The 19,247-nt window shown below is 38.1% G+C and overlaps 2 protein-coding genes across 6 annotated transcripts in view; one reads left to right on the forward strand and one right to left on the reverse strand.

The window, feature by feature from the left end:
* The window catches only part of RPAP2 (RNA polymerase II associated protein 2), a 47,632-nt gene extending 33,899 nt beyond the window's left edge, over nt 1-13,733 (reverse strand). For 2 of the 3 annotated variants that reach the window (XM_070939384.1, XM_070939386.1), the window contains exons 1-7: nt 13,655-13,733; nt 12,752-12,791; nt 11,195-11,309; nt 10,208-10,306; nt 8,281-8,346; nt 6,214-6,302; nt 2,172-2,207 (exon numbers count right to left, since the gene is read on the reverse strand). In XM_070939384.1, the coding sequence (XP_070795485.1) occupies nt 2,172-2,207; nt 6,214-6,302; nt 8,281-8,346; nt 10,208-10,306; nt 11,195-11,309; nt 12,752-12,791; nt 13,655-13,706 (497 nt within the window). In that variant the 5' untranslated portion in view covers nt 13,707-13,733. The remainder of the gene's footprint in view (nt 1-2,171; nt 2,208-6,213; nt 6,303-8,280; nt 8,347-10,207; nt 10,307-11,194; nt 11,310-12,751; nt 12,792-13,654) is intronic. The other variant, XM_070939385.1, reaches the window with a different exon arrangement.
* Nucleotides 13,734-13,777: 44 nt separating this feature from the next.
* GLMN (glomulin, FKBP associated protein) overlaps nt 13,778-19,247 on the forward strand; it is a 36,778-nt gene continuing 31,308 nt past the window's right edge. For 2 of the 3 annotated variants that reach the window (XM_070939388.1, XM_070939389.1), the window contains exon 1: nt 13,778-13,850. The gene's annotated coding sequence lies outside the window, so the exon portion shown is untranslated. Of the gene's footprint in view, nt 13,907-19,247 lie in introns of all 3 variants that reach the window. The other variant, XM_070939387.1, reaches the window with a different exon arrangement.

A 19,247-nucleotide genomic window follows, 5' to 3' on the forward strand; every position in this document is an offset into this window, starting at 1 on the left:
GGCATTTTCTTACTATTGCAATAAGAAAAACATCACCAATCTGGTTCTGTCCCTTCATTTCAAAGAGTAATTTTCTTTTCTTTTCCTTTCATTCCATGCACATTGCCTTTATTTTATTTTCCTTTTGTAAGTATACCTTATATCTATATTATAGATATTATATAGACACTTCCTGGGAGATGCTTAAATAAATAATTTGGCCTCATACACATTAATGAGCCAGCATTGATAAAAACTTGTAGATAAAAATCTACTTTAGAGATGTAAATATTAAAAATTTATTAAATAAAATAGGTTTGTGAGGGAAGGAGTACTGCCAAATTGCTGAGTATAATAGGATGTCTGGAAATTAAATTGAGTAAATTTAATTTTTAAACTCTGCACACCTTTATAAAAATTTATTTAATGGTCTTTATGTGAAATGCCTTAGGTGGAAAGATTATTGCAAAATAAGTTTGGTTTAGGGCTTTCTTTCAACCACTCTTGAGAAAAAGGAAAAACGATTACAAAAACTTTTAAATTCAAACTGCCTCCAGCTGAAATGCTCAGTTTTGAGTTCAGATTCCTTTTTTTTTAGACTTACTACCAGTGTTTCAATGCTATTCTGGCTTTGAAATCTAGCTGTTTCAAGCAGGAGCTGTCAACATAGAGTTAAAATGCTATCAGTAAACTTTGTATAACTTGATTTGATATAAAATCAGGCTTTTTTAGGATCAAATATATATTGAACATAAAGCATTTTGCACAGGAATACAAAGGAGCTCTTTTATGATTTCGAAATCACATATTCACAGCACCCAAGACTCAACTAATCAATCCTCCAGAACTTATATTTAAGCACGAGACCACACAAGCCTTTATTAGGGGAAGCAACATTGAAGAATAATTACCAATTATGGTTAAAAATGCTTTGCTGTTTGGAGAATAACAACAACAACAACAACAACACAACAACAACAACAGCAGCAGCAACATTCTATCTCTGGGTCACTAGAATTTTATAACTGAAAATATCTAAAAACCTAAAGAATTTATCCCTATGGCATAGGCTGTCAGTTGTCTCTATCTAATTTGCCACTTCTGAGAATAAATCATTCTACATAGTATCTGAATGAGTCAATTCAGCCCCACAGAGAAATTCAATGGAACTACCCATGTTCACATTTTTAAAAAAAACTGTCTAAATCACTCATTCTCCAGTCTTTGGACAGAATATTAAGTACAAAATGGACTGTCTATGGAGATTCTCAGTCAACCAGGTCATAGTTGTCCCAAAGGTGCTTTTTCAATAGGCAACTGGACTTTCTGGTTTTTTCTTTGAAGACATCTCACTTCTTATCCAAGAAGCTTCTTTAGCTCTGACTAGATGGTGGGGAATGGAAGGGTTTATGCTCCTTGCAGATAGCTGGTCATTTGCATTCTTTGAGAGAGTCATCAAGGCCATATAAAGAGAAAGGTTATTTACATAGCATCAAACAAATGGCAAAGAAGGTGCCAGTTACCCTTTCTTTTTTTGCTTTGAAAACCATGATTTTAGTACACTGGTTTTAATCCCACTTTACAGATTTAGCAGCCCTATTATTTAATCAAAAAGCACATCAAAAAGCCATACCACAGATTTCCCACCTCCATATTGCAACGCTAGAACAGTATGTACTATGAATTGGCTTTGTATTTTAAATGCAGACGAGAAAGACTTCTAGCAAACACAGCCATGCTATTAAAACACACAGATTGCAGATACAGCCAAAGCTTGCTCAAAAAAAAAAAAAAAAAAAAAACCCACCCAAAAAACACAGCACCAAATGGACCTATTTATTTAATGGATTATCTAAAGATGTAAACAAGCTTTCAGCACATATAATTGGCCCCATTTCTTTTGCAAAGAAAGCCATAGACAAAACCTGCTGCAGTGGACTCAAGAGCAAACACTGTACTTGTGTCATGTTTCAACAGGTTCAATTACACCACTAGGGCCAGCTGAAAATCATACAGATCAAACAGGCTTTTCAGACTGGAAGAAAAATACCCAACTAATCAAGGCAAGCAGCAGGGCTTTGTGGGGATGAGAATAATGGTGGCTATTTGACAGAGAAGCAGAGAGTAGGAAATCAGAGACTTCATTCAACCGTACTGCAGCTCTGAAAATGAAATTAAGATTTCTACCCTACCTTGACTCTTTCTTTAGCAGCTCAATAGTTGGTGGCCTTGAAAGAAAGACAGAAAAATATATATTCTGTGACAATTCTGATTGTGATAATTAACGAACTCATCTAAATTTTGCATAGGTTTGGTTCTGCAACAAGCTAATAAACAATATTAATCAACTGTATTTTTAATTCATGGATCAGTTGTTTGAATATTGTCTAATAGGTTTTGAAATCATTTTTAAGATTGAAACAGTATTAAACATTTACCTGATGTAATGAACCTGAAAATGTGGGGAACTGATAATTAACATTCAGATTAATAAAATGACACAATTGTAAATGCAATCTAATACATATTTATACAGCAGTAAAGTTGTTTAATAATTAAGAGGCTCATTCCCTAGTATGCATGCTTAGGATTGTAGCCTGAATTTTAGGCTTAGAAACAGTTATCTGGAAACTACTAATACTTTTAATGTTCCAAACTTATTTGTACCTTCTCACATCTCTTATCTGTTGTCTGTCCCAGCCATCTGTTCACTAAAGCTGACTCTCTGAATCCAGATCATAAAAGACTTGGAAGGAGCCATCCTTTAGCTCAACACAAAAATCCCATTAAGCTGTCTCCAACAGATTGCTATCTAGGCTTCCCATGATCAGAACCAATTACAGGTCCATCATCTCTTTGGATTATTTTATTTATTTCATCAAATTTACAAAGCTGTCCCAGCCAATCAACTTTGGATACTTACAATAAAATTAATGAACGAAATGGCACAAACCAATAAAGCTATAAAAGCCAAAAATGGGTTAAAGCCTGACAGGAAAACCACTGGAAAAAACATATGGGGAAAGAGAAGACCTGGGGAAAGAGCCAGATCTTCAAAGTTCAATAAAAGGATACAGGATGAAGGACAATATGAACCTCTGAGGAGATGCCATTCCAGAAGGCAGGCACCATGACAGAGAAGGCATGCTACCTGAGATCCATTAGCTGACACTACAGGTAGTCCTCACTTTACAACTGCTCTGTATAACAACCATTAAAATAATGATGGCCCTGATAATGTAACCTCATGACCAATCCTCAAACTTTTGCCTGTTACAGTGTTTTTGCTGTCAGGTGATTAAAATGTGGACATGTACGATTGTCACCGTATCCTACAGGTATATGACCACCATTTGCAAGCTGGCTTTCCAGAAGCAAGTCAATGGAAAATCTGGAATGAAATTGAAATTTGCAGTCATATATTCTCAATCAACAACGCTTAGCAGTGGAGTTGCTGGTCCCAATTGTGATCATACAGGTAGTCCTCGACTTATGACCACAATTGAGCCCAAAATTTCTGTTGCTAAGTGGGAAATTTGTTAAATGAGTTTTGCCCCATTTTACAATTTTTCTTGCCACGTTTCTTAAGAGAATCACAGCAGTTGTTAAATTAGCAACACCATTGTTAAGTGAATTTGGCTTTCCCATTGATTTTGCTTGCCGGAAGGTTGCAAAATGGGATCACATAACCCCAGAACATTGCAACGGTCATAAATATGAGCCAGTTGCCAAGCATTCTAATCTTGATCATGTGATCATAAGGATGCTGCAACATTCAAAGTGGGAAAAAAGATCATAAGTCATTTTGTTCAGTGCCGTTGTAACTTCAAATAGTCACTAAATGAACCATTGTAAGTCGGGGACTACCTGTATTTTAAAATTGGGATCTGCACCATGCCTACTCTGGGAAAAATGAACCATCAGGTAACTAGACTATATGCTGGTTATATGTCACAACCCGTGTTCTGAATTGTACTCAGAAACTTGGTAACCAATGCAACTTGTGCAATACAGTAGAGGAATCATAGGTTTACCAAGGCTTGAACATAAAGGCCCCCTACAGTTAGGTATCGCTTCCAAGTGATTTTCAAGGGAAGTCCCATGCACAGAGTGCTTTGCAATGTGAAGTGATTAAGACATGAATGACTATGAGAAGGGAATTCTGACAAGCAAGGATTAAATCAGCATATCAGGTTAATCTAGGCAAAGGCCTCTCTGGTTTAGATCTATTTTAACATTCTTCTATGTATGAAGGAGGGAAGTGAACCTTTTAAGAAATGAATAGCTTCTGAATACTATGATTATCTTGAAATATTTCTGGAACAGTCTAATTGAAATAGATTTTTCTCTACTTGGAACTTTAAATTTAAAAAAATTGATTGTTCCAACTGCATAGGTGTCTAGTAAAAAAATAATTATTTTTAATGTTATAATATAACATTAAACAGCAGTATATAAGTCTAAGTGCTATTGCTTATGGGCTATAAAGCACTTCTTGCCATCATAATATGTTATGCCATATACATTATAATTGCTGTTTTTGCTATAGAACGGATTTTGAGTTCTATTCATTAAATCTGTACGGCTCTATTTCTTGGTAACAGTTATTCCTTATGAGACATTGACACCCAGTGGATACTGAGTTAGTTGCATGTCATAATTTTTTAGCCTAGTCATAACCCTGTTCTTATATTTTTGGACAGTTTCCTTTGATGTCTTGTTACATTATCTTGTTTGCTATAAACTGCATCTATATGTGGGGCATTTAGTGCTACAGGCAAAAAAGCACACTATTCAGCTATATTATTTATCATTATATGAAAGGGAAAAAAAGAGGGACAGAAAACACAAAAAGATAATTCCTAATGGAACAAATATCTAGATCCCTACAACCCCTTTAAAATTATATGAATTATTATATGGAATAAATGCTGCATGTGGAAGCATTTTAAAGATGGCAGTCCTTGTTTGGTATCATCCCTAAAATTAGAACTCCAATAAGATTAGGTAAAATAATCCTGATTTTCAGGTGAAAAGGTCTTATCCAGACTTCAGATAAGGCATGGTTTCCAAATCAAGCAGGACAGTGCTAATTACCATTTCCCTGATCGCTGTTGATAACAAATAGTAAAACTATTTTACAGTTCTCTGCATCCTTGGAGAACGTTTCTCCCTTGCCTTTTTAATTATGATTAGACTGATTACTTAAAATGGGTCCTTCCCATCTGTACCTAACCACAGCACAAACATGCCCTGACAATATCATTTTTCTGCTTTGTCTTCATAGCATTGCCTTCATTTTGTCTTCAGTCCATGAATAAGAAATGCTTAAATGATCCTTAGATGTATGTACCAATGGTAAAGCAATAGTAATAGTAGTATTTTCCCCTATCCAGAACAAGCTGAAGATGTATACAATCTGTCACACTAGTACACCTTGGAGAGAAGCTAGTTAATGATCTAAAACAAAAGCAATCAATATAGGATGTGGATTGACAAACCATTAAACAACAGTCTGTTTAACTATAGTCAGGAGATGACTTTATTCAGCTTTGGTGGGTATGCCAGTTACAACCCTAACCAGTCCATGATGCTTTGGAAACTGTACTTCATACTCTGAGCATTGCTCAGTTCAAGTTTCAGGTCTGGGAAAGTAATGGGTGGGTTCATGTATCATGTTCCTTAGTAAGTCACAACAGTCTGAATTCACACACTATGCTAAATGAAATCAAATTATGGCTTAAAGTGAGATAAATCTATGTTAGGAAGCCTGTAAGATTTCTATCAATCAGACTAGTACTAGATTCTAGTGAAATCCATAACCTAATAGTCTGATTTGTCATAAAGCAAATTTAGGGGACTTTTTTATATTAAGTCTCATTTAATATGGATTTATATGGATCTCTTATTTAAACATAAACTTACTGGCTATCAATAGGACAAGTTTTGATTAAATAATATGGATTATATTCTTTGACAAATAAAAACTGTTTTTTCTTATGTTTCTGTTTTTCTTCTATTAACATCCATCAACATCTGTTTTCCCCCCATTAACAACAATCCAGGGCATCAAATTTTATGACAGACAATCCCTAACATTAAAAAGCAGCAGTTGGCCTGGTGGGAAAAAAAATCTAAAATACATATTGGTCAGATAAGACAATCTTTACAAATAGTGCATGATCTTTTGAATTTCTAAGAAATCAGAGGAAGAAATATGAGTGATCTAAGTACCTTTCTTCTTCTCGAAGCCACACTGGAGTTTTGGATATTTGGCCCTCGAAATATTTTGATGCTTTGTAACAAAAATTGCTGCAAAAACACTGCTCCCCATAGAAAGAATAAGAATAAACAGTCATTTCTTTCATATAACAAAATAGAGATGGTGCAAAGTTAAATTGAAAGGTGGATACAAAGACTGAATACACACATTTTTGGAGACAGAGGTATTTTCCCAAGTGCAGTTTGAACTGGGATGATCAATACCCAATAAAGATAGAGAATGTATGGGAAAATGAGCCTTGGTGGCACAGCAGACTAAAGTGCTGTTAAGTAACACCAGCTGTCTGCAATTACTGCAAGTTCAAATCTCACCAGGCTCAAGGTTGACTCAGCCTTCCATCCTTTCGAGGTAGGTAAAAAGAGGACCCGGTTTGTGGAGGCAATAAACTGACTGTATAAAAAAGAACACCACTTAGGGTGGGGCTGAAAGCCCTACTAAGCAGGTATATACAAAAGTATGAAGGCTATTGCTTAATGCATTGTAAGCCGCCCTGAGTCTCCGGAGAAGGGCGGCATATAAATCGAACCAATAAATAAATAAATAAATAAATAAAAATAATTTTCCTGAAACTTCTAAGAGTTGCAGCCTACAACTTGTGTATATTGAGTTCTCAGACATCTTAACTTAGCACCTCTTTAGTCTTTGCTCATTTTTTCTCCATCAGTTCTACAACAGCAAGAAGGCGGAAGTCAACATATTACAGTATATCATTTTTTGTCCTTTATTTGTTTTCTCTCTTTAGTGTCTGGTATGCTTTTCTAGGAGTAGCTGATGTTACCAAGCATTCCAAATACCAAAGTACCAGCTACTTTTTATTCAGTGTGCAGGCCAAAAGGCAAATTGTGAATAATATTGAGTTACTTATCGGTAATTAAAGTCTGCAACTATAGTTTGCTCTTGGCTGATTCACTGCAACATTGGTCTGCTGTTCAAACCAGTGGACAGTTTATTCTCTGTTCCTGGACAGAGGATAGCTGGCAGTTGCTGCAAAATGAGGTGTTTTTTTTTTTTTTTGCAGCAGTACCAAGTGTGATTTTACACACTGCACAAGAGGTGAACTGGGGAGACAAGTGATTTATATTCTCCTACCGTGAACCTAGTGAATCCAACCCCAATCGGGTTATTGCACTCTTCTTGATATTCAAAAACAGAACTTCTTGGCCAAGAGAAAGACTAACAATGGTAATGGCTATTTATCATGTCATTTGGGAAACAGTCAGTGGTTAAGTGTTCAGTCTAAGGTGAACCATATGAGGACATCAACCTTGTTAGTTGGCACTTGTACATCTAGATTTCAAATGTGAGGACTAAATATCGGCTTACATGGAAATGTGCATTCCCTGATGCTGAGAACTAACCTATGCTAGTGGGTTAAATTTAATTTAAGTTAATTATAGTTTAAGTTAAGAGACAAAGAGGCTGCTCACCACTCCTTACTTGAAATCTACCAGCCTAATAGGGCTACTCTTAAAAGAGAAAGCAGGCAATCCACTCTTTCTGCATTTCTTCAATAACAGCTGATATTAGAAGAGCAGTAAAGCAACATAATGAAGGGAAATTATTTTCTGATCTGGGTTCCTCCTGTCAAGTCACATTTATTTGCTATATTCCCGAACACTGTACAGATTTAGCCTTAGTGGGTGTACATTATAGTTTATGGTTCCGTTTTTGTGTCTAATCCCAGCCAATAAACCATCACTGAGCAAACTATGACCTGGTGCAATATACAAATTCAGCCAATATTTATTTGCTGAAGTTAAACATTGTCTGATGGAATTAGGTGAAATAGTTTTGAATAACCTGGGAATGAAAAGAACATCCAACCACATTGGTAGTGAAATGTAGAAAAGAAAATCCAACTACAATGGTAGACAAATTGACTGGAAAAACAGTAAGTGAAAATCAGGAGAAAACAAGCTTCCTGGAGTTCATGGACATAGCCAACATTTCTTTCCAAGCTCTTTCTTGTGGAACAATAAATGAAACACAATTAACTTTAGGAATGGTTTTAAACTTACCTTTCTTTCGGTAATGTCATACACTTTGTTTGTTTTTGTGGAAATTTTATACTTTTGTTTTGGCACCTTAAAAGTAAGAAATGCGAAGAAGTTAGTTGATTAATTTAGCTCATTAATTTAGCTAGTTCAGCATTCTTCTCTTTCAAGTAATATATTTATCACAGTTTAAAAAACCACCATGCTACCTCATTCAATTATTTATATTAACTTTAGGCACTTTCTTCCTCACTTATCTTTTTTTCTTTATGGTACTGTACGTTCCTGCTGCCTATATCAGACTGACTGTATCGTTATCTGTATCTAACTTTTTACTATGCATGTGAAGCATATTATGAGATAAATGTTTATAGAGATTCTCAGTCATCCAGGTCATGGTTGTCCCAAAGGTGCTTTTTCAGGTGGCAACTGGACTTTCTTGTTTTTTCTTTGAAGATGTTTCACTTCTCATCCAAGAAGCTTCTTCAGCTCTGACTGGATGGTGGGGAATGGAAGGATTCATATTCCTTGCAGACAGCTGGTCATTTGAATCCTTCTATTCCCCACCATCCAGTTAGAGCTGAAGAAGCTTCTTGGATGAGAAGTGAAGCGTCTTCAAAGAAAAAACAAGAATGTCCAGTTGCCTCCTAAAAAAGCACCTTTGGGACATACGAGCTACTAAATCAATGCCAAGCATCTCAAAATGAATCAGTAGGAAGACAGCATCCTTCAGGAATAATATTACTAATGTGTTGCATGAAACATTTTCCTCTGTCCAAGAGATTCTTTCATTTATTAAACAGGAGTAAGATTTTCTAAAGTGCACCTTGTAAAGAGATTGACTCAAAATAGATTACAGGGGATAAAGGAAACTTCTGAAGCTGCTGCTGCTCTTTTTGTCCTTTTTTGGCATGGATTTAATGAGGGTCAGAAAAGTTTGCTTTCCTTTCAGTTAACAATGATCTAGTATAAAATCTAAACCCTGGGGCATTCTGTTGTTGCTGAAATAAAGTGCCATAATAACCACAGCTGCTGAGAGTTGTACTTCATTGGTTTCCCATCTCTGAACTGCAATTGTTCTTAACCCCGATTCTGTAAAATAAGCTAGCTTCATAAATGACTAAAGTTTGTTTATTGTGCTAATCGAAAAGGAAAAACAGGAATAACGAGTAGGTGTTATTAACAAATTGAAAACTTTAAAAATGGCAAAAAATATGTCTCTTGTTGAATTTAAATTATGTGCAACATGGAGCTGTAATTCCATTGGTAGGACCCCCAGATCCAATTCCAGGTATATCTACTTAGGACTGGAAAAGTTTCTTCCTGAAATCCTGGAAACTTGCTGCTAAAACAATGTAGACACTGTTGGTCTAGATCAGAGATGTCAAACTCCCGGCCCCATGGGCCGGATGCGTCATGCACTGTCAACGCCCACACCCGGTTTAGCAAAGGGGAAAAAAGTCCCGACATGTCATGTGATGCTGCCGTGACAACGTGAGTTTGACACCCCTGGATTAGATGGTGCAATGATCTAACTTCATCACTGGATTCATACAACCTAATAAGCTGTAATGTGGTTTTGCTATTTAAACCACAGCATGACATGTAAATCCAACCAACCAGAGATTATGTAACAATCCCAATTAAAATCATAACACAATGCCTGAACCCTTGTGGATTCTACAAAATGACTGTTGTGCATTATATGCATTTGAATAACATTAAACCATTTGGAGCCAAAGCTTCTGAGCCCTTCTTTCTTCCAGTCAATTTAACTTAATTGAACTTGGGGCAATCCTAATCTCCACATAGAGAAAAGTGTGAGAGAGTGAATTTAAATTGATCTCATTTAACCAAAATAAGCAAAAGGCTAATGTGAGACAATTCCCTGGAAGCAATACATCCTGAATGAAAAATGGCAAGAGAACACACCCCGCGCATAAACTCTTACATTCTGTAGCTTGTTTTGACAGAGAGGGTAGCCACATAGCTTGATGATAAATCGTTCTTCCACCACATCCAGATAGTGAGAAGGTGTTATAAGCCTCCCCTGAAATGACGAAACCAAGAAGATTCTGTTATAATTATTTTCATCTGGTAATAAACGCAAAGTTTTAGAATTTAGAACACTCTAAAAACCGTGGGGATATTTAATATAGCACCATGTTTCTAATCTGTTCAATAGCCAAAATTCAGTTGGCAAACCCCCAAAATTTCAGTCTTACTTTTAAAAAAAAACCGAATACAAATTTAAATTAAGGCATTAAGTCTCCCACAGAGAAAAGATCCTGCCCAAATTCTCTCACATGGAAACAGAGAGAGGAATTTCCCCTCTTGCTTTCTCCAATGACATTTTTATATTTCCTTCTGTAACTTTCAGATGTAGAAAAAGTTTTCTAAAAACACAAGACTTGTTCACAAAAAAGTCACGTGGAATGGCATATGGTCTCATCCATTTTGTTTTACCAGCATGTAGGACCTTGGGGCTTGTTTAACCAACTACTGGTAAAAATCTTGCCTTAGCGAACATGGTCACTATAGAACACTTTATAGCATTATCATTTAGACTTATATAATGCTTTACAGCACTCTCTGAATGGTTTACAAATATCAGTATATTGCTCCCAACAATCTGGATCCTCATTTTACTGACTTTAGAAGGATAGAAGGCTGAATCAACCTTGAGCCAATCAGGATTGAACTCAGGGTTGTGGGCAGAGTTAGCCTACTGTGCTACCACAGGTCCTTTATCAACTCCACACGATAAGCATATTGTAATATGACTAAAAGTGAACCCAGAAAGTTGCTAACATCATCACATTCAAGTATTTAATATTTAAATCAGCATTTTCCTGGTTTGGAATTTAGGGAGTTGCAGTCCTAATACACTTGGGAACACCAAAAATGTAAAGAAAAGTAAGTTTAGGAAAGAACATACACAATCCACAAATAATTCTTCGGTAATGTCATCTTCCAACAGGTGTTCAACAACTTGCAATGCTTTCCGCTCACACTCAATTTTTTTCCTAATAGCAGCTTCAAGTGCTGCTTTCCTAGAAATGAATAAGGATTTAACAATGTAGTGTATATAATATTTTGACAACTCATATCAATTTGCTTAAAAACTTTTGTTTATTTAAATAATGTATTTCATTGGAATGTTATATTCATTACATAAAACCATCCTTCTGTTAGGTTTATTCTGAAACTTGGTTTGAGTTTTCTGTCATGCTTTTGAAAAATGGCTAGCAGCTGAACACAAAAGAGCCTGCCAGTTAGAATATATTTAATCTCCATAAAACCTATTCACAAAGATCATAACAGGATTCAACAATCTTCCTTGTAATAAGCAAACTGGTTAAATAAATGTAAACGGTAATCCTATAATCACAAACTTTAGAGCAAGTCTCCCACAGAATTTACAAGGAGCTGTCTTTGAATAAATAAGTCCCCAAAGACTCACAAATGTATTTGTGTCCTCTGGTAATAAAGCATTCTCTATAAAGTCCTTATCTAATATATAGATAATGCTCAAGTTACAATTGTAATGGAACCTGCCCATTATTGTACAAAAATTTGGTCACGTAACCGACTCACTTTAACCTTTTTTGCGTGGTTGTTAAGTAAATGCAGTGGTTGTAAATTTGAATGCTGCAGTCATTAAGTGATGTATGGTTTACATGGTTGTTCACGAATCCATTATTCACAATGGAGCAATTTTGCTAAAAACCATTAAGATTTTAGCAAAATCGTAGTAAATCACGGGCATGTGACCAGAGGGCACTACAAATTGCTGTGATACTATGCACCTGAAATGTGGTCGTGTGACCGTGGAAGGGGATGATCAGAATTTCAGATCCAGGTCACAAATCCTCTTTTTCAGGTAGGTTGTAAGTTTGAATGGTCTCTAAGTAACTGGTTGTAAGCTGAGGACTACAGTACTATAAGCATCATGAGCAATAGGAATAGTTAAGACAAGTAAATCTTGTTATCATGCTTGGAGTTATGATACTTCATATATTATCTCTACAATACTATGATGTAGGTCAAAGTGATAAGAGGCAATCTGCAGTCCCTAGATTCTAACTGCAGAAAATTGAATTTTCTTACACTTTTAAGATTGGAAACAACTCAAAACGGAAGTGTTGAACTTTTGTTATATAACACACAACCCATTCAAAACTCAAATTAAAAACCTGCCTTGTTCACAAATGCATGTGGCCCTCAGATATAAAAGGTTGCTCACTACGATATTCAAGATGAAAGTATCCAGGTTCAATTCCTCAACCAACTAGGGGACTCTGAATCACAGAATCACAGCTCTTTGAATCCCAAGCATCTTCTCTACTCCAACTCCAAATGACAACTTTAGGATCCACAAATATCTCTAGGCTCTTTTATATGGCTGTTGGAAGGATAACATGAAAGGAGATCCCTGGAACTCTTTTAGACTCTTGGGACATATCTATAGGCAAATAATATTTAGAAACGATACCTTTCAGCAGCATCTTCATTTTTTAAAGGTGGTTTGTTTCCTATTATAAAGAACAACAAGAAATTTAAGAATAAATCGCAGAAGCCAGGAGATGTTGAGTTCTAATCCCACTTTTGGTATAAAAAAAATGGCTGGGTGACTGCGGGTCTGTCAGTGTCTCTCAGCCCAGTCCACCTCACAGGGTTGTTGTTCTAGGACAGGGGTAGGGAATTATGGACCCTTCTATGACTTGTGGACTCCAAGTCCCAGAAGTCCACAAGTCATAAAAGAGGCCAGTTTCCCACCTCTGTTCTAGGGAAAGTAAGGAAGCAGGAGTATTAGGTATGCTTGCTGTCTCCGACTCTAAATGAGATCCTGCTATTAAAATGTACACCTAATATATAATAAAGCATAATATAATAAGTGTAAGCAGTGGTGGGATTCAGCCAGTTCGCACCACTTTGGGAGAACCGGTTGTTAACTTTCTGAGCAGTTTGGCAAACTGGTTGTTGGAAGAAATCATTAGGGCAGAGAACCGGTTGTTAAATTACTTGAATCCCACCACTGAGTGTAAGTGTAATAATGAAATACATTTGGGAAGCTTGAGGTTATATTAATATTAGAACAAGCCGACCAACCAAAGGCATCTTTTTCCGGCCATTGCCCTGGGAGTATTATCTGAATGTTGTGACGGTAAGATTTCCTGGAAGTTTATTCCCCATATTATAGACCTACACTCCATACCGCCTCTTTCTCTCATCTTCCCTCTCCCTTGCCATTCCAATCCCTTGCCCACCCCTCCAGAGCTGCGGAATGGTTTGACCGTCCCGTGATTGATTCGAAGGAAGTAGGAAGGAATAGCCCATGTAACGGGGAACGGGGGGGGGAGAGTAGTGGGTTGCTGTTTTTTAAATGAAAACAAACCTAAGCGTCTGCGCCCGTTCGAGGCACTTCGCGGCGCTCCTTCCGCCATCATCCGGAGCCTTTTCCGGCGTTGACCTCTCACCCCCCACGGCGGGAGGAGCTTGGAGGAGGCGGGGCTTGAAAGGAGGCGGGGCGGTAGGAAATGCTCCTGGGGAAGCTGCAGCGGCTCGGGCTGAGCGTGTGACTGCGGAGGCAGGTAGGCAGGCGGAGGCGGCGGCGCAAGAGGTTCCCTCTTTCCTCGCACCCCAAACGGTAGGGAGGAGAAAGCGTGCTATGGGGTTGGATGGGGTGTCAGCTAAATTATTCTCGGGTTTAAGAGGCAGGGATGGAGGGAGACGGAAAATAGCTTACTCCCCGTCGATTTCCACCCTGCTTATGCCAAGTAAAGGGCGCTGCACGGTATCCCCCCTCCTAAACAAACTTGCATGGTGGATATGGGGTGGTATTTATAATAGACGCTGGATGGTCAATCTGGCTCCCGTCGGTAACTGTGTGACTGCACTGAGTCTTAATAAGAAATTAAAAGGGAAGTCTTTACTTTCCCACCCATTACTTAAAAGGCGAGTGCAACTCATCACATTTGTGGAAATGAGGTTTTCAGAATGGGGGGGGGGGGCTGGGGCTGTCTGTCTATGGAGATTCTCAGTCATCGAAGTTATGGTTGACCCAAAGGTGCTTTTTCAAGAGGCAACTGGACTTTTGGGTTTTTTTCTTTGAAGACTTTGAAACGTCTTCCAAGAAAAACCAAAAAGTCCAGTTGCCTCTTGAAAAAGCACCTGTGGGACAGAGGGGGAACTGCCTTACTTACTTAAGGTTTATTAACTGCTTTCTTTCTTCCTTCCCTAAACATTCTGGTTATTCACCAATTTCATTCTTCATAGTGTTGCTTTTAAAAACTGCTGAGAAGGCCAGTTTGCAGGTAGGACAATTTTCATCAAGGTGTGTGTGTACCGCTGTGGAATTACAGTGGGAATCCTTGAATTATGCTGGCGTTTGCCTCAACCGGTGAATGGTTTTGTCCTGATTTGTCTATGTGTGCATTGATTATGTTTAAGTTTAAGTTTAATGCGATTTATATGCCGCCCTATCTCCAATGGATTCAGGGCGGCTCACAACAATAAAATGCACAACTGCACATCAAAACAATATGAAATTAAAAGTCCAAATTAAAACAGTTTAAAATCAATTTAAAACTATTAAGAACCCCCCCCCCATCAGTCCACACTATGAAACAACCAGGTCTTCAAATCACGGTGGAAGAAGCAAAGGTCAAGAGCCATCCGGAGCTCCAAAGGAAGTTGGTTCCAAAGGGTGGGTGCATCCACAGAGAAAGCTCTCCCCCTGGGAGTCGCCAGCCGACATTGTCTGCCCGACGGCACCCTGAGGAGGCCCTGTCTGTGGGAACGCACCGGGTGATTGGAGATTGTTGCTGGCTGCAGGGGGTCCGACAAGTATCCCCGGGCCTAGGCCATGAAAGGCTTTATAGGTGATAACCAGCACAATGAACCTCACCCGAAGGGCAACCAGTAGCCAATGCAAGTCGTGCAGGAGGGGTGTAACATGGGACTGTCGGGACACTCCCATCACAACCCGCGCGGCCGCATTCTGCACCAGTTGAAGCCTTTGAGTGGTTTTCAAGGTCAGCCCTAGGTAGAGAGCGTTGCAGTAGTAATTGGTTTTCTCACGTAGTTTTGCTTTGCAGAATTATTGGATAGCCGATGAATTTAAATAATTATAATAAATACGGTAATCCCTTTCAGTGTTTTACCAACCAGCAGAAAAAACCTCCACTAGTCATAGACTTGCAGCAAAGTTTGGATCTGTCCAGTCTTCTCTAAGCTTGTTCATCTGCTCCTGCCCACATCCCATGTGGGCATTTTCCCTGTTTAAAAACACTGTGAAATAAGGGTGCATCTAGAAAGATGCCCAGGTCAAAATTGCCCCAATGAGGAGGAAATGAGGTTCTGCCAGGGTAATTTGGTCTTGTAGAAAAGGAGAACTAAAATTGATTAGCTTATGGACAGCCTTATTGTTATTCCCAGCTGGAGAGTAAGAGATTGAAATTGACAGATAAGATTAGTTCAACTTCCTTATTCTCCAAGTGCTGTACTAAGGAATATCTGGGCTGCTGCATTTTATGTTAAGATACATTTGAAAATATTTTAATGTAGAATAGTGAAAAGCTATCCTTTCCCCTAAATTAAATTATTAAATTTATATAGCTGTCCAACTCACCTAGGTGATTTCTATGTAAAGGCTTGGTCTCCCTCCATGCTGTTTGAAGTGTGGAGAAAAAATGGTGTCAAAAATAGTGCATATTCACACATTTGTGGTACAGTAATATAAATCAAGAGAATTTATTGAATGTTGTAAAGACTGGGAGAATATGGCTTTGATAGAGACTGGTTAGAGACCAGACTGGAAGAGTTATGTCTGCCTCTTCCAACACTGCCAAGCCAGCTCTTGTCATGTTTGAAATGGGCCAGCTGACTTTCCCTCTGGAAAAATGAATGATTTTACACACCTTGATGTTATTGTTAGATGATGCTGGACTAAAAAGTAGCATGCTAATTTTGTATTACTATTGCTACTAAAAAGCTATGGCCATGTCATTCATGGGCTAGGGATGGAACAGGGATAGTGTTGTGGAACCAAAAGGGAAAATTAGTACTACTACTAGTACTCAAGGTAAGATTGTGTTGTCTTAATGACAGATGGGAATAGGCCCAAGGAGTAGATTTCATCATAGTTGTAGCTGATATTCCCTTACTTAGCCTTCTTTGCCTCAGTAAGCTTCCATATCTTTAATTTTTGTATTGATGAGGTGAAAGAAAATTTTGGTTTTCGTTTTTTTTAAATAAATTGAAATTGTGTACATTTCTTTGGTAAAGGCATTGTGACTGTAATTGACTTAGTAGGCTTATATAAGGCTAGTAGCCACTGCTTGCTTGGAAGCCTATCCAGTTTAATTCAAAGGTTAAGGCTGGCCTACATTACTTTGCAAGTGTGAAAGAGGTTTCAGATTTCTAAGTGCTTTATCAGATGCTGAATCTTGGTTTCTGAAATGAGATAAGATTTCTTCTGTTATCTTTTCCTGCATATCCTCTGAAGGGTATGCAGTCTTTTGGGTTGTGACATTTGGAAACTTGAGAGGTGGGATGAGGACACTCACAATTCCCCCAATGTAAGTTTGCTTATCCACAAATGCCTCAGGGTGGGGGTGGGGGTGGGGGTGGGCATGGTCAACCATGGAACAAGTATTGTTTGGAAGGCAAGTTAGCTCCCTTGGATGCTTTGTAACATTGCAGTGCTCTTGCAAATAAACAAATTTGAGATGTTGGATATAAGATGGATAGCAAATTTTCTAAATAAATAAGATTTAAAAAATATCTTTTATAAATGAATAGGTTATGCTAGATTATTTTGGTTTGCAGCATGCACAGAGACTTGGTGGCACCAAGAGATGTGTCTGAGGACACACTGATTTCTCCAAGCACAATATTAACCACAGTTCAGTATTCCTTGCTTAACAATTAAAAGTATTAAAAAAAATTTACTATCGTTTATTTAGCAGCATCAGCTTGCTTGATATTAAAGTACAAGATAGTTTTTACATGAAAGGACATCAAAACTCAAAACTGAAACTCAAAAGTGGAAACAACATTAAGGGGAGGCAAATAGATGCAGAAATGAGTAGAAGGAATATATGATGGTGTGTTCTGCGCATGTTTAGAGTATTATAGAATGGCATTTGTGGCTTTACAAAAAATACAATTTTGATGAAATATTTTGCTCTGAGAATCATGAATACTTTTTCTTCAGATTATGATCCTGGGCATTTCCTTTTTAAAATGTTTTTTCCTATGTGAAAAGTCACTTGTACTTCTGAAGATTAGGATTGAGAAACATCTGAGATCAGTATATAATTATTTTTTCTTCCATTCAATTGTGTCCAATTCTTGAAGGCTGCCTGGACAAGTCCCTGCAGTTTTCTTGGCAGCATTTTTTGGGAGTGGTTTCCCATTGCTGCCTCTTTAGAAATGAGATAGAGTGGACCAAAGTCACCTGGGTGGCTTTGTGCCAAAGGCAGGACTAGAACTCAAATCTCCCAGTTTCTACTCTGATGCTTAGTGTAGCATATCCCTAATCTGGTTGCTCTCAAGTGTCCCATTTGTAACATTGGAATAAGATCTACGTGGGAAACCAGTCTGTTTTAGTATATACCAGTGATGGCTTAACTTTTACGTCACTGCGTGCCAGCCTGCATGCCGGAAATGGCACAGGGAACGATCCTGTGAGGAATGTGCGGTCCCGCTGGCCTTCGCGTGTGCAAGAGCGCCAATACCTGGAAGAGCGGCAGTCCATCGTGCATGTGCAAGCTGGCACCTGGACTTCCAGTGTCCAGTACGGACGCACGCCCGATGAAGAGCTGGCCATCGTGCATGCACGTGACATAAACCTGGAAGTTCGGGTGCCAGCCAGCACATGCACGACGGAATGTCGCTCTTCCGGGTTTCACCACTCCCACTCCCGCAACAACCAGCTGACCAGCATGCGTGTGTGCACAGGAACACAGAAGAGGAGCCAGCGAGGCCGTGCATTCCTCACAGGATGGTTTCGCGTGCCGCTTCGGGCACACGTTCCATAGGTTCGCCAACACTGGTATATACAATGGGGAACAGTATTGTTTTGTGTCAGGCTTCACACTAGGAAATCTCAACTCTGCAGATACTTTAATCTTATTTGGTAATTTGGCTTAATTTGGCAGAACTCTCTCCAAAATAACACAATGATTAGAATCTTTACTGAAAACAAAATGATTGGCCCTCAATCAGTGCAATGAAGTCAATGCAGTTATGTTATTATCTATGATGTAAAATTTAAACTTGAATGTTTTCCTTCCACCTGAATTAATAGATATTGGCTCATTCTCTCAATAGAATTGAGATACAGGTGAGCTATATTTTATGTAGTGTTTTTCATCTAAATATATTGGGCTAGCTATAACTAGGATGGGGCCCTATCTGAATCAAAACCAAGCTCCATGTTGTGAAGGGGTGGATGGATGACCATGCCATTCTCGGGCACTATTCCAAGATAATAACGATAACAATAACAATAATAATAACAACAATAATAATAATACTTTTATTTATATACTCCCCCCGAAGAACTTGGGGCGGTGTATAGCCAGGATTAAAAACATAAATATATAATATAATTAAAATTAATTAAAATCATTAAATAGTTTTGGCCAAACCCAATATTAAAACCCAATTTAAAATCATTCAGTTAGACAGCCCCGCCTGTCGGAACAGTAAGGTCTTGAGGGCACAGCGAAAGACCCGGAGGTCAGAGATGTTACGAATATAAATCACAACTTGCCTTAAAATACACAACCTTATTCTCCCACACTTATGAGTATGCACATTGGCTCTGGTTCTTGCTTGCACTGCTATTGGCAAGATCCAAGGGAATTGGATAGACGATCTATCATCTTTCACTCATATGTAGATCCTCATAGTAATGGAATGGGCTGGGAAAAGAATACTTAATTTGATTTAATTTTATGTACCTTTATTTTTATAAATAA

Source organism: Pituophis catenifer, unplaced genomic scaffold (assembly GCF_029215685.1).
Source record: "Pituophis catenifer annectens isolate HBS135680 unplaced genomic scaffold, rPitCat1.0.hap2 SCAF_3, whole genome shotgun sequence".
NCBI lineage: Eukaryota > Metazoa > Chordata > Lepidosauria > Squamata > Colubridae > Pituophis > Pituophis catenifer.